General features: G+C 40.6%; 1 protein-coding gene across 1 annotated transcript in view; it reads left to right on the top strand.

The window, feature by feature from the left end:
* Positions 1-2,192: 2,192 nt before the first annotated feature.
* Positions 2,193-13,483, top strand: part of LOC101863427 (flagellar attachment zone protein 1) — a 32,830-nt gene continuing 21,539 nt past the window's right edge. Inside the window, exons 1-9 of the mRNA XM_013081220.2 lie at positions 2,193-2,385; positions 3,619-3,704; positions 4,202-4,284; positions 4,962-5,148; positions 5,955-6,232; positions 8,661-8,784; positions 9,161-9,278; positions 9,646-9,751; positions 11,323-11,545. Of these exons, the coding sequence (XP_012936674.2) occupies positions 2,375-2,385; positions 3,619-3,704; positions 4,202-4,284; positions 4,962-5,148; positions 5,955-6,232; positions 8,661-8,784; positions 9,161-9,278; positions 9,646-9,751; positions 11,323-11,545 (1,216 nt within the window). The 5' untranslated portion in view covers positions 2,193-2,374. The remainder of the gene's footprint in view (positions 2,386-3,618; positions 3,705-4,201; positions 4,285-4,961; positions 5,149-5,954; positions 6,233-8,660; positions 8,785-9,160; positions 9,279-9,645; positions 9,752-11,322; positions 11,546-13,483) is intronic.

The raw sequence follows: 13,483 nt of genomic DNA, 5'->3' as shown, positions 1-13,483 counted from the left end.
TTCAGAAGGAAGAGGCCATTCTCAAATATGTAAGTATTAATTTGAAAATCTTTCCTTACCCAATTCACCCTGTGTTGCTGCGGCAGTGCACTTGTGTCCACCTGGCTTGCTGCGAGCCGGGGTAAACAAATCGGTCTGAACTCGACACACTAACCTTAGACACGGTTTGTGCCCAAACCATTTAAGGTATCAATTTGAAATTTCGCTTTTAGATTTTACTTAAAATTTTCTTTTAATATTATTAGAAATAAAGATGAAGAGCAGAGAAAACAATATATTCTTCGTCCGACTGTGACTCATTGGCACTCGATTTACCCTATGGATAGCAACTTATAGTCAATCTGTGGTCTAGATTCTAGCTTTTCTTTGAAGTTTTCAAGGTACTAAAATCAATCAGATCGCCTTGTTTTTCTATATTTACGTCTACTTTAACTTTCTTTGCCGCTTATGTCTAAAACAAAACCCAAAACATGGTTCATGTATTTTAACAAACACAAAAATAGCCGTGGCACTGTTGGAATTTGTGGCTATTTTTTTTCCTTCTAGTCGATGAAGATTTCAGTGCTCGCTTTCTTGCCATGATTTGTGGTGACAAAACAACAAAACTAACTCGTAGTTGGCGAATAATGGATCAAAACAAGCTAGCAAAAGTTTTTACAAGCTACAAGCGACCTATTATTTTCAATAGAAACCTGGATAAGTGGTTTGGACTCGAGTTTGTAGACTGGTATACTGCTATGACTATCGTAGCTCGGTGGACAGAAGCGCGCGGCAGCTACGAATATAATTATATACTCATAGCGCTGGTGCAATGGATTAATGTTAGTGAGCCATTTACATGGTTGGCTTAAAATGTTCCAAACGTTATCATTCTATCCAGTTGTAAAACTGCTGTTTCTTTTTATTTAATGCATGCACAATGTGAACTGAGATTTTTTTCTTTTAATTTTGAAGTTGAATGTAATCAACTTGCTCTGGAAAGTTGATCAGTTTCTTTTACTCTAATGATTCGCTCATTGGTAATATGTAATATGTAAGGGTTTTCCTAATTTTTTTTTCTGTAAAAAACGCAGCTCTGGTGAGAGTTGTTTGTGTTGAAATACACGTAGATCTAAACACTGTGGGATTTTTATTTTTGGGATTGACACTAACAGGCTAAATTCCTGATATAAAAAGCAGTGCATGATAATACACTAAGGGACGCTTTTGCATGTGTCTATCCTCGATTCAAGGGCAGCACATGAAAATACAGTCGAATCTGGGTAAGACGGCCTTGCATTGTCGAGGTGAAAAGTGGCCGTTTAGGACTAGGACAGGTGGCTGTCATACGCAGGACTGGTCAAAATGGAAAAAAAACAACCCATGATTGTTATTTATTTGTTGTTTTTTCTATTTTGAAAGAAAGGGGGGAAAGGATAGGAAGGTTTTGTGAGACTTTTTGTTTTTAGTATTTTTTAATTTAAAATAAATGGTTTCGTGAAAGGTCAAAACAAAACGAATATGTCAGACGAGGAAGGTTAAGTGCCATAGTTATAAACAAAAGGGGTCGCCACCACTTGGCGAATGAGAGATACTTCTGTCACGACTTTGTGTTGACTTCCTTTGTTATGGACTGGGTATACGGACTGAGCTGTGGGCAGGGCTTATAGATTATGACGGATCACACGCTTCCCTTACCAGTAGCTGAAAACTTATTGTTACCCTTCGGTCAACTTGGGTAAGCATTGGGAGCGACCTAAGCAGCAGGACCGTTTCATATTATGTAGAAAAAGCGCAAGGGGGGAAACATAAAGTGACCGTTTGCACAGGTGGCTGTCATGGCAGTTCTACTGTATATTGATTCTTAAAGTCAATGTTCTTCCAAGTCGGTGGCTCCTTTAGTTTTGCCTATAATGCAGCTTTTCTACTGATGCTTCTTGGGCCTTTCTTACTGCTGTATTTCAGCCACACCCCTGATCTCAGGGTAGGTAAGATCTAACTCCTAGCCTTCTCGGATAAGGGTGAAATATCTCGAAGGTCCTGTGTACAAGTTGCGTAAGTTAAAGGTCCCTTGGTGGTTTAAAATTGATGAGAGTAGGCTTTGACTGTCACCTGGGCAAAATGAAAAAGTTAACTCCTGCCAAACTGAAAATATGTTTTTTGGGTTGTTGTTTTTTGGTACTGCATTGAAAATGTTTAATTTGTCACCCGCTCTCATATGACCTTATGATTTATGCAGTTGCGAGGGCCGAAATGCACTTACCAAGATAAACAAAGTTTTGGTTAACCCTCACTGTATGTTACCTTTTGTTTCTTTTTCAAGGGTTCTGCTCTATGGAATCAGCCTTTGGAGGGCCTTTCTGATCTGCGAGATGGAGAGTTCTTCATTCACATCATGTCATTAATGTAAGTTTAACAGTAGCAACCCCCCACCCCCACCCCCACCAGGGCAGTGCTACTGACTGAAGTTGTCTTTAGGCCATTCACAAAGGGGGGATATTAACATGTTCTTATGCACAGTAGAATTGTAAATGGGCTGATATATCAATGTCATTACGATTTTTATCTTGCATTTGTCTTCATTTCTGTTTTCTTGCTCTTTCATCTTTAACCAAGAAAAGGGAAATGGCTTTGAAAATGGTTGCAGAATCCAAGAGAAAATTGATGTGGGGATTGGGCAATATTGTCCACTTCTGGCAAAAAAACCCCTCTTTTTCTCGAGGAGTAAAAAAAAGGCGTTTTGTCAGCTTACGGCAGTATAGCCCAAGATAGAAGTAGATATGGAGACTCTGGAGAGCTGGTGTTGGCTGCAAATACTCTGGCCCCATGGGGGTGGAAAAGGATAAGGATGATGAATTGCCGTATATAAATCAAGGGCAGATTTTCAACTGCTTAAATGTGGAGGCTGTGTGAATGAGTCTACATCCATAAAGTGATAGATGTTGTTATTGTTTTCAAGTCCCTTTAGCTGCGAGCATTTTGCTCTTGGCAGCGCATTGCCTCCCTATTAAGAGATAAACAGAATCTGTGTGAGGCAGTAAAATGTTATGTTAGAATAATAATAACACAACGTTGAGTTATTTTTTTTCACTTCTATGAAGATTGTGTTTCCTTGACTTTCTCATGTTCCTCCTCTCTCTTTCGCCTGTTGATCATTCTGTGCAGAACATAGAGGAAGAAAGAAGTCTGTCGCAAGTATAATGTTTTCTCTCTTACAATTCCGCTTCAAGAAACAGCTGAGTATATCATCAACCTCCCACGATATTGGAGAAGAAGAGTCATAGCTTTGTTAAACACCCATAGCCTTCCATTAAATAACAATCTAACAATCTCTATCAGTGGAAATGAACTAATTCGCCCTTATGTGAGAGGTGTAACTCTCATGAAATTGAAGATGAATTTCACTTTATTTTCTATTGTTCACACTTTGTCCCTCAAAGGAAATTGTTAATCCGTGCCCTCCCAGCCAGATTTGGCCCAGTGACAGAAATATGCAATGTTTGATAAGAGATATGTGCACAACCTGTACTTATTCATTATGGAAACTTTATTTATCAAATGAGTGTTTTGTGTGATGTGATGTGGGCCAATGGCCTTAAACACTGAATAAACTTACTTACTTACTCATCTTCCTTTCAGGGATCAATGGAATGGAACTGACCTGAGGAGAAAGTCTTTGTCTAATGACAAGGATAGACTGACAGTTGTCAGGGGTTTCATCAAAAGTAAGTTTCTTGTTGCTCCTGTTGAGATGGCGTTCAGCTGCTCAATTTTCAATTTGATATGGCTATATTTTTTATTTTAAAGTTTTAACTCCACTACCCTATAATGCGCCACCACTTTCTGTACATAATCAAGATTGTAAATGTTTGGTAAGTGACTCTTTTACTTGAAATTATCTTCCAAACTCTCAAACTGGTATTTCCTTGCTTTGATAAATTGATGGTTTTTATTTCAGCAATCTAGGGTTAAACAGTATAGTAATAATGGGTGTCTCGCGAAAATTGTCTTCTGTCGCGATCACGCTGAAAGTTAAATTCCTCCTTTCTTAAAATTCTGAGTTGAGACCCATGAATATAAGCCCATTACATAGAAAAATTGTAGCCGTCAGTACAAGTTTCATGCAAATAACAGCTAACAGTTTTTACTTATTATGCTTTTGTTAAATACACAAGAACAATGCATGCAGTCTCCTCATGGATTCTTTGTGATCACCTCACAGGTCAGTTTGGCTCAAGCGAGGAAGTGAGTGATTTTGGAAAGTTGTACTCTGACGCCCCAGTCACCGAGATGGAGCTAGCTAAGGTAAGAAGCTGTCTTCCAATGATTTAATTACCCAGGGTTCCTGCGGCCTCCTTGAATTCAAGGAGACCTTGAAAACTCCTTGATTGCAAATCTCCTTGAAAACTCCTTGAATAACCTCCTTGAAAACTCCTTGAATTTCGGTGGATCGGACGTAAACAAAATTTTTGTCGGAAAATCAAAACTACAATTCCTTTCGGACAAGTGTAGGTGTATCAGAAATAGGCTTTTGGCATGAATTTGTTTGTAGAATTTGATGGGGAGTTCATGTCAGGTGCCTTGTGATCACACAGCCAGCAGTACAAAATACCCCCCATCTGCTCACCCAGCCATGAGAGTGACTGCAACAGACTTCTCAGGCCTGTCGCAGAACTGCGTCAGGTGACCGGAACGGATAATTTTCACCGTTGCATTATTTTGGCAAGTGTTCACAAAGTGTTTAGCTTCGTTATCTTATTGAGCAACTGCTCAAGCCTCATTTGTTGAATTCTTAGCTCTTGTGGTGAGTTAGTAAGTACTGATATGTTTTTACTGCTTTCCTTACGTGTATATAATTGATGTGGTTTTTTTTGCGTTCTCTTTTCTTTTGGTCTGAGCCCATTTTAAAAAAAAAGTCATTTTGTTTAAATTGTGACTTTCCTATTTCGTTTAAATTGTGACTTTCACATTTCGTCTGCCAGGTTGCAGTGGTTCTGTTCAGTATCGGTATCCTGGACAAGAACCGCGAGGCCTTCACGTCCCCCGCGCTCACTCTGAGCCCCGAGCTGCAGCAGAGCCTGCTCACCATGCTGCAGAGTGTCATCATGACGGACAGCACCGAGCTCCGGCTCACCCACGCCATTGAGGAGGTGCTCTGTGAGCCTGCCAGTAAGTCTGAGAATGTTGTTTGCACTGGAATTTTGTGAATGGTTCACGGGTTTTAGTTAGTTTTTTAGAGTCGTTGTTAGTGATCCAGTAGCATCTGAGCGTTAACCCTTCTGCATGATGCCATTCGGTAATACCTGCATGTTTTTTAGAGTCAAGTCGTGCCCTTAAAGAGAATGACGTGGGTGGTTGGCGGGAATTCTGGTGTGGTTTTGCTCCTTCTTTCCTTTCAAACATCTATCGTCCTTTTCTCTCCTCCTTTTTTGTATTTGTTACTCTCTTGTGAAACATCTATTCTTCGGCACTTATATGACCTTTTTGTGTTGCAAGTGCAGTAAAACTCTTACTAAAACTAAAGATTTCATGCTTCCGTAGTGGCTCGCCACTCGAGCACTCTCACGGGTAGTCGTGAGATTTCACACCCACACCACCCTGACAATCTGCATCTCTCAGGGCTCACATAGATGGGGTTTACTTCTACCCCCAAACTCAACATTTCTACCAAACTCTTTTCAATCAGATTCATCATTTCAACCAAACTTGTCATTTCAACCAAATTTTTCACTTCAATCAAATTTTTCTCTTCAACCAAACTTAGTCATTTCACCAATTTACCAAACTCATCATTTCAACCAAACTTGTCATTTCCACCAAATTTTTCACTTCAACCAAACTCGATCATTTCAGCCAATTTACCAAACTCATCATTTCAACCAAACGCATCATTTCAACAATCACTTCTACCAAACTCATCATTTCAACCAAACTCATGATGATCCTTTCCTTATCATCCCCCCCCCCTCCACCAGGCGTGACGCCTCGCACAGCATCGCTGAGCTCCTCCGCTGAGAGCCTCCTGGAAGAGTCGCACTCTGGTTCCTCCAACTCTGGCCGGGCCAGCCTCCACGAAGGGGAGATGACGCCCAAGAAGGAGGGCACCCGCTCCCACAAGAACAGCGGTAGCTCCTCGCTCAACTTCTCCCTGTCCGACGAGCTGACGCCCCTGAAGAACTTCCACCACTTTGAGAGTTCGATACACAAGTCCCCCGTGGTGTCCTTCGTGCAGTCGCCACAGTTTATTCAAAAGGTACGTTGCTAGCGTGCAGTCGCCACAGTTTATTCAAAAGGTATGTTGCTAGCGTGCAGTCGCCACAGGTTATTCAAAAAGTACGTTGCTAGCAATGGCTGTTTTGGGACGTAAAGATAATGGTACATTTGTAATATTTGTGCACCTAGGTTGATTTGAGTTGTACGTATACCCTGTTTAGCTTTATGGTACATTTTTAGCATGATTAAAAATGACGAGGGGTAGGGGTTGATAGATTTTATTATTTGCTTTCTTTGTATAGCTTCATTTAAAAAAAATTTTTTTGAGATGAAATTATTTGGTCTCCTACAAACGAGGGAGGGGGAAAGAGAGAGAGACACACACACTCACACACACACTCTCACACACACACACACACACACACACACACACACACACACACACACATGCCTGTCTTGGAAATGGGGTACGCAAAGTCAAAGTCTGCACACTTTTCTTTGATGAGTCAACGCAGATCAAACAATCCTGTTTGTTTGTAACTTTAAATAAAGCCTGTGGAATCAGCTGGAGCTGTGGTAAATTAGTTACTTGCCCTCCCATTATAATATAACTGCATGAATCATCATACTGTTGTCTACATACAACAAAGAGTCTACATAACAAGAGGGGCCACTTCTCTCTTTGAGCCAATTAAAAAAGTGTCCTCAAAATTCGGTGGCGCCCTCTTCGCAAAAGCGCACCTTTTGCAAACAGAGTTATCCTACTTGAGTTAAAAAAATCAAAGTGAAACTAGCAAGTTTTTGAATGAATTTCGGAAGAACGCTTTTTTAAAATGGTTACGCTGACAAAAAGCCTCTTCCGGAGGAAAGGGTGATTGTTTTCTTTGTTTAATTTGACTTTAGAATGAAAGGCGAGAGGTCATTAAAATGTAAAAAAACCTAGAACTCCGCACTGAACGAACCCGAACTGCTGATGAACAGCAGTCGATCTGCGCACGCAAGGAGGTGCTATTCCTATTCTTCTTCTGGAAAAACGAAAGAGAGCTTCAAAACAGATTGCAGCGCCATCTGAAGCAAAGAGCGAATTTCCTGCGGACACTTTTTTTGGCTGAGTGGCCCATCTTGTTATTTACTATCTTTGCATACGATTGGAATTGTTTGACTGATTTGTGTTTCTTTTATTGTGTGCCCTGACCCCAAATCAGCTTTGTTTTGTTATTTCATAACCCTCAGGATAGGGTCGTTGTTGGTACAAGATCTCGTTATGATATATATATATATATACAAAGAGGACAGAAAAAATTCTTCATAGAGACTTTTCTGACAAAAACATCTTGTGCTTCACTAAGATGAACAAAATATTAAAACATTTTGTTTTCATAAAGGGTTCGGGTGGCATCTGTAGCCTAGTGGTTAGGCTACCGGAGCCGTAGTTGTGAGATAACGGATTCGGGGGGGGGGGGGGTGGTTTGGAGCCTCGGCTCAGTTCGACGTTGTGTCCTTGGGAAAGACACTTTACATGATTTTCCTAGTTGGCTTGGTCCTTTCGGAGAAGGAACTTTAAACTGGGAGGTCCCACCTCTTAAATAACTTAATAGTGTTGATTGCAAATCTCTGTGCCGCTTCTGATCACTGCGTGTAGTGCCTTGTGCAGGAGCCGTGGCTAACCCATCTCGCTCAGAGAGAGGTTTGTCAGTGACTTCTCATTCTGAAAGTTATTGCCACTTGACATTGTTCGATAGATCCCATTGAACGCACTTAACTCTTTATCTCCGGCAAGCCACTCCCAGCAGTCGGAACCACTGCCGGTGAGCCGCTGACACTAGGCTCCTCGCTACCTCAGAATTACAAAGTTCTATTAAGTTACTAAGACCAGGAGGTTGGAAACTGAATTTTTTATCTGTCCTATGAAACAGTACCACACCACCTCTTTAACTGCCCAGCACTTTGTGACCTGCGTAGCACCTACCTACCTGCCTCCCCAGACATCGGAAACACTCTATACAGCGACAAAGCAGAGCTGATTAAAACCTGTCAATTCTTTGCCATATCGACAGACCGAAGGGCTAGAACCCAAATGGCCGCTGGATCGGAAAAGTAAAAGTAAAGTAAAAGTATCTGTCCTATCAAAATAGTAAGATTACTTGGGGAGTTGTTATCAGTATGTTCCAAGAATTGCATTCGAAGAAGCTTGACATGTTGTGAAACTCAAAAATCTTTGCCATCAAATTTCTCAAAACTAGGTACTGAGCAGATAAGACTGTAATTCTGAGGTATGGTACTGTTAGGTGGAGTCTGTTGTACAGTACTCTTGTTACCGTCAACGGCTACCATTTGGGCTCTCCTTTAAAGAGGGATGTTCGTTTAGTGGGGTCAGGGAGCACCATGTTCTTTGTGTGTGTGTGTGTGTGTGCGCCCTGTGTGCATCTCCCGTGTTGCTGTAGAGAAGTTTGTTTGTTCCCGTGCAGGCTGTGCTGAGGCAGAAGGAGATGGAGTTCCGCGAACTGAAGCTGCAGCTGGCCAGCGAGATGTTGCAGAAAGAAGAGGCCCAGATGTCGCTGTGTGAGCAGAAGAGAAAGACTGCGGAGTATGGTACGTGCGTAGCTGTGTGTAATGATGTGCGAGCTCTCCCCCCCCCCCCCCCCCGTCTTTGTCATGTGGTAATGTTGTTCATTCCCATCGACGCAATTTAGACAGTAACACATCCATTCTTTGGCACTTATATAACTGTTTGTGTTGCAAGTGCCATAAAATCTTACCTCCCCCACCAGGGCTGGCTTTCGATTTAGCAAATAAAAATTTTGGTGCGAAAATGAGAAAAGTCGTTTTGTCGGCTTGCGGCAGTATCGAACTATAATGGTGTCTGCTTTTTCCTTTAGATTGTTTTTGTTGTCCTCCATTATGTAGACTTGCGATAACTAACAATTTTGCCATAGCGTTTCAAAACTGTGTGATTTCTATCTGGCAGCTGAAGAAATGAAAAAACTTCAAGAACGAGTTCGGAGTCTGCTCGAGGATCGAGAGAATCGAGATGACGTCCTCGAACTTCAGGCAAAGTGTTCTGTCATGGAGACCACAGTCGCTGAGTAAGTCTTTGTCTGTCCAGGAAAAGAAAAGAATAGTGTAACGATATCCTCCCCTACTGCTCATAGATATATATTTCAAAGTTTCCGGAATTTTAGTTTTTTAATTCTTTCAACCCCCTTTCCTGCTCTCTAACCATATTCTTTCGCCTGCTTTCATCTCCACTTTCTGCTCCTTCCTTTCTCTCCTTTGCCCCCTCCTGTGGAACAAAAGAACAAACAAATTTTTCCCAAGTTTTTAAAATGTCATCACTCACAAACATTTGTAATAATAACGCCCATGATGGAATTCTTCGTACTCAAGACAACCTCTGAAATGTAGACTAGTTAATGTTACAGGAGTTTAATATGTTGAAAATTGTTTCCCTAGGCTTCACGGAACCATTGCCGACATGAAGAAGCGTGAACATCAGCACAAAGCTCTTGAGGGTGAGAACATCGCTTTGTCTGCGCAGGTTGAGAAACTGCACATTGAGGTGAGTCCTTCTGTGGGTTTTTTCATGGTTTCGTTGTCAGAGGTGCCTATTTTCTAGATAATATGTTCAGATATCCGGATTTCTGAAATTATCCGGAATTTGCTGTAAGATAAAGTAGACGTTATAAATTATCTGCGTGTTTTGGAATCCTGCACCGGCATTCCATTTGAGGTTTTAAAAGGTTCAGGATTTTTTTTTTTTTTTGCAGTTTGTCGGCGCCTCTGGGTGATCTCAACATGGACCTTCTTTGAGGTTGTAAAGAAAATAGCTGTAGTCACTTTGAATATCCGGTGCGCTGATGGAGTCTGTTCTTTGCTTTTTTTTTTTGTGTGTTCCTCTTGTCCTGTGTTTGTTTGTTTTTATCTTTTTGAGTTGTTGCATCTGCGTTCTTTACATGTTGTAAAACTACTCTCCTCGTAAAATGAATGATAGTATGCTTTTCCGAATTCTGTAACTGCGCCAAATAAAGTTAAACTGTGTTTTTCACCTCATTGGAAAGAATACAGAACCTGACTATGTATAATGCAAGGCCAGATTATTAATTAAATTGTAAATCAAGGCAGATAATGCAAACATATTAAATTTTAGAATCACTAATGTAGTAAAATTATAAATTACACTGTGAAACAACTTTTAAAAAAATTATATGTACTGCTGAGGCTAGAGAGGTGAGAAGAGTAAGCCTGATTCCCTGTTTGGACTTCTCTGTTGACATCCACCCCTTGGCGCTCATATGACTTTATGCAGTTGCGAGCGCCGTAAAACCTTACAAAGACTAAATCGTGTGTGATTTATTCAGTCAATATTCAATTCTGAATGGACATGTTATTTTTGTGGGTGGTGGGTTGAGGCCCTGGTGTGGTTTGCTTCTTCTTTCCTATCAAACATCTATGATCTTTATCTGCCCTCCTTCTTTTTTGTGTTTGTTACTGCCTTGTAACACCTCTAATCTTTGGCACTTATATGACCTTTTTGTGTTGCAAGTGCCGTAAAACTCTTACGAATTTTAAAAAATATTTTTCGTTTAAAAAGAATCATTATACGCACGTGGGCAATGGCTGGAATCATTGTTCTGTTTTCACTGAAAGTCTTTCTTCTTTGCTCTCTCTCTGTTATTTGTATTGATTTTTTCCCCCTACTGCTTTATGGCTTATTTTACCGAAGTTCTTCATTAACTTCCTTTTACTGGGTGGTTGAGGGTGCTCTGGTGTGGTTTGCTCCTTCTTTCCTATCAAACATCTATGAAAATCTGTAATCTCGTTTGACCTAATGCAGTTGCGAGCTGCGTAAAACCTCTACTAAAACTAAAACAAAACATCTATCGTCCTTATCTCTCCTCCTTCTTTTTTGTGTTTGTTACTCCCTTGTAACACCTGTAATCTTAGGCACTTGTATGACCTTATTGTGTTGCAAGTTCCATAAAACTTTTACTAAAACTTCCTTTAACCCATTTCAATTTAAAAATAAAAAATCTCATGTAAATATTATGTACAGGTCTTTTTAATTAACTCCTCCCAACCCCCCCAAAAACAAATGAGCCATATTGTTGTTTCTTGACTTGTTCCATCAAGATTGAGCTGCTGAAGAAGTCCAAGCAAGAGGAAACGAAAAAATACTGGGCGCTGTGCACGATGTTTGAGGAGAGTCGCGTGGCGTGGGACGCCCGCCGTGCATGGCTGGAGGAAGGTCTGGAGTCGCAGGAGGAGATGGTGGCCTTGAGGAATCGGGCGGAGGTGCTGAAGGAGACGAACGACCGCCTCAAGGAGGAACTGGAGGAGCTGCAAGCCCGCAAGGGTGAGTCGAGCAAGCTCTTTAGTAATAATAATAATAATAATAAAGATCACTTCTATAGCAACCACTCCCGTGTGAACACAGCTCTAGGTGCTTTACATAAATGCATGTACGAACAGTATTCATGCACACACACACATACTCACGAACATACACACACGCTCACATTTGCACTCACATGCACGCCAAACACACGAGCACTCACTCAAACACATAGACACACACACTCACACATACACACTCGCGCACACACACATCTACTTGCTTACCACCTTGAGCCTTTGTCAGGGTTCCTGCAATTGCGAGTGCCGTAAAACCCTTACTAAACTCACTGACTTGGGTTCCTGGCCCTGTGGCTTCCTGGAATTCAAGCGAGGAACCTCCTTGAAAACTCCTTGAATATCGTCTGATCGGACATGAACAAATTTTTGTCGGATTGCTCTTGGCTCGCCGTGGAAAATGGCATGAATATCTTTACCAAATCTTCTTGAATTTTTAGAATATTTCCTTGAAATCTCCTTGAATGTTTAGAATAAATCCCCTTGAATTTTTAGAATATCTCCTTGAAATCTCCTTGAATTAATATCTCCTTGAAATCTCCTTGAATTTTTAGAATATTTCCTTGAAATCTCCTTGAATTTTTAGAATATCTCCTTGAAATCTTCTTGAATTTTTAGAATATTTCCTTGAAATCTCCTTGAATTTTTAGAATATCTCCTTGAATTTTTAGAATATCTCCTTGAATTTTTAGAATAGCTCCTTGAATTTTAAGAATATCTCCTTGAAATCTCCTAGAATTTTTAGAATATTTCCTTGAAATCTCCTTGAATTTTTAGAATATCTCCTTGAAATCTCCTTGAATTTTTAGAATATTTCCTTGAAATCTCCTTGAATTTTTAGAATATCTCTTTGAAATCTCCTTGAATTTTTAGAATATTTCCTTGAAATCTCCTTGAATTTTTTGAATATCTCCTATCTCCTTGAATTTTTAGAATATCTCCTTGAAATGTCCTTGAATTTTTAGAATATTTTCTTGAAATCTCCTTGAACTTTTAGAATATTTCCTTGAAATGTCCTTGAATTTTTAGAATATTTTCTTGAAGTCTCCTTGAATTTTTTGAATATTTCCTTGAAATCTCTTTGAATTTTTTGAATATCTCTTTGAAATCTTGATTTTGTTGGGGAGTTCATGGCAGAAACCCTTCAGGCTTACAGTCTCATGCACAATATAAATAAATCATAATATAAACAATGATAATGTTAAGCTAGATACATACTCAGTATTCTGATTGTAAGTCAGTGTTATTCTGATGCTTTGGTTTTTGAAGCAAGTGTGAACGGCATCTGTCATGTGATGGTTTGGCCGTTTGTGTAGCATGCAGAAGATTTGAGTTTGATTCTCGAGTGGCGTTCACTTTTAATGAGTACTCTGCCTTTGTGCTGGACAGACAGCTGTTTCCCCACACGGCACCGGTTGGCTCTTACTGTCTGTTTAGAGCAGCTCACTTCCTAAATTATCTACTTTGAGCCTGTAAAGTTACCTGGCGGTCCGATGAGTCGGGAGTCGGGTCTGTCAGGGAGCTCCCGTCCTGGATCGGTGCTGTCGGTATCTCGTCCTGTGCTCGACTGAATCTCTCAGTGAGTGTCTCTCAGACGACGTCCTCTCTCTTTTGGTCTGGCAAGAGTGCAGCTGTGTTTTGTGTCGGTCTGTGATTTTCTTGGTTGTTTCTAAATTCCCGACAGATATTGTGTCGATATTGTGTGTAACAGTGAGTGTTGGGTTGTGAAGAGTGCTTGTTTGCAACTGGTGTGTTTGTCCGGTCTGTGAACAACGAGTGTTTGTCGAATTTCCCTTCTGCTATCTGTGAAGTGAAGAGCGAAACAGTCCGACATTTTTATTTTGTGAGTAGCCCACAGTTTGTTCCGAAAGCATGGAAAATC

The sequence above is a fragment of the Aplysia californica genome, unplaced genomic scaffold, assembly GCF_000002075.1.
Source record: "Aplysia californica isolate F4 #8 unplaced genomic scaffold, AplCal3.0 scaffold00121, whole genome shotgun sequence".
In the NCBI taxonomy this organism is placed as follows: domain Eukaryota; kingdom Metazoa; phylum Mollusca; class Gastropoda; order Aplysiida; family Aplysiidae; genus Aplysia; species Aplysia californica.
This window is presented reverse-complemented; position numbering and strand designations above follow the sequence as displayed.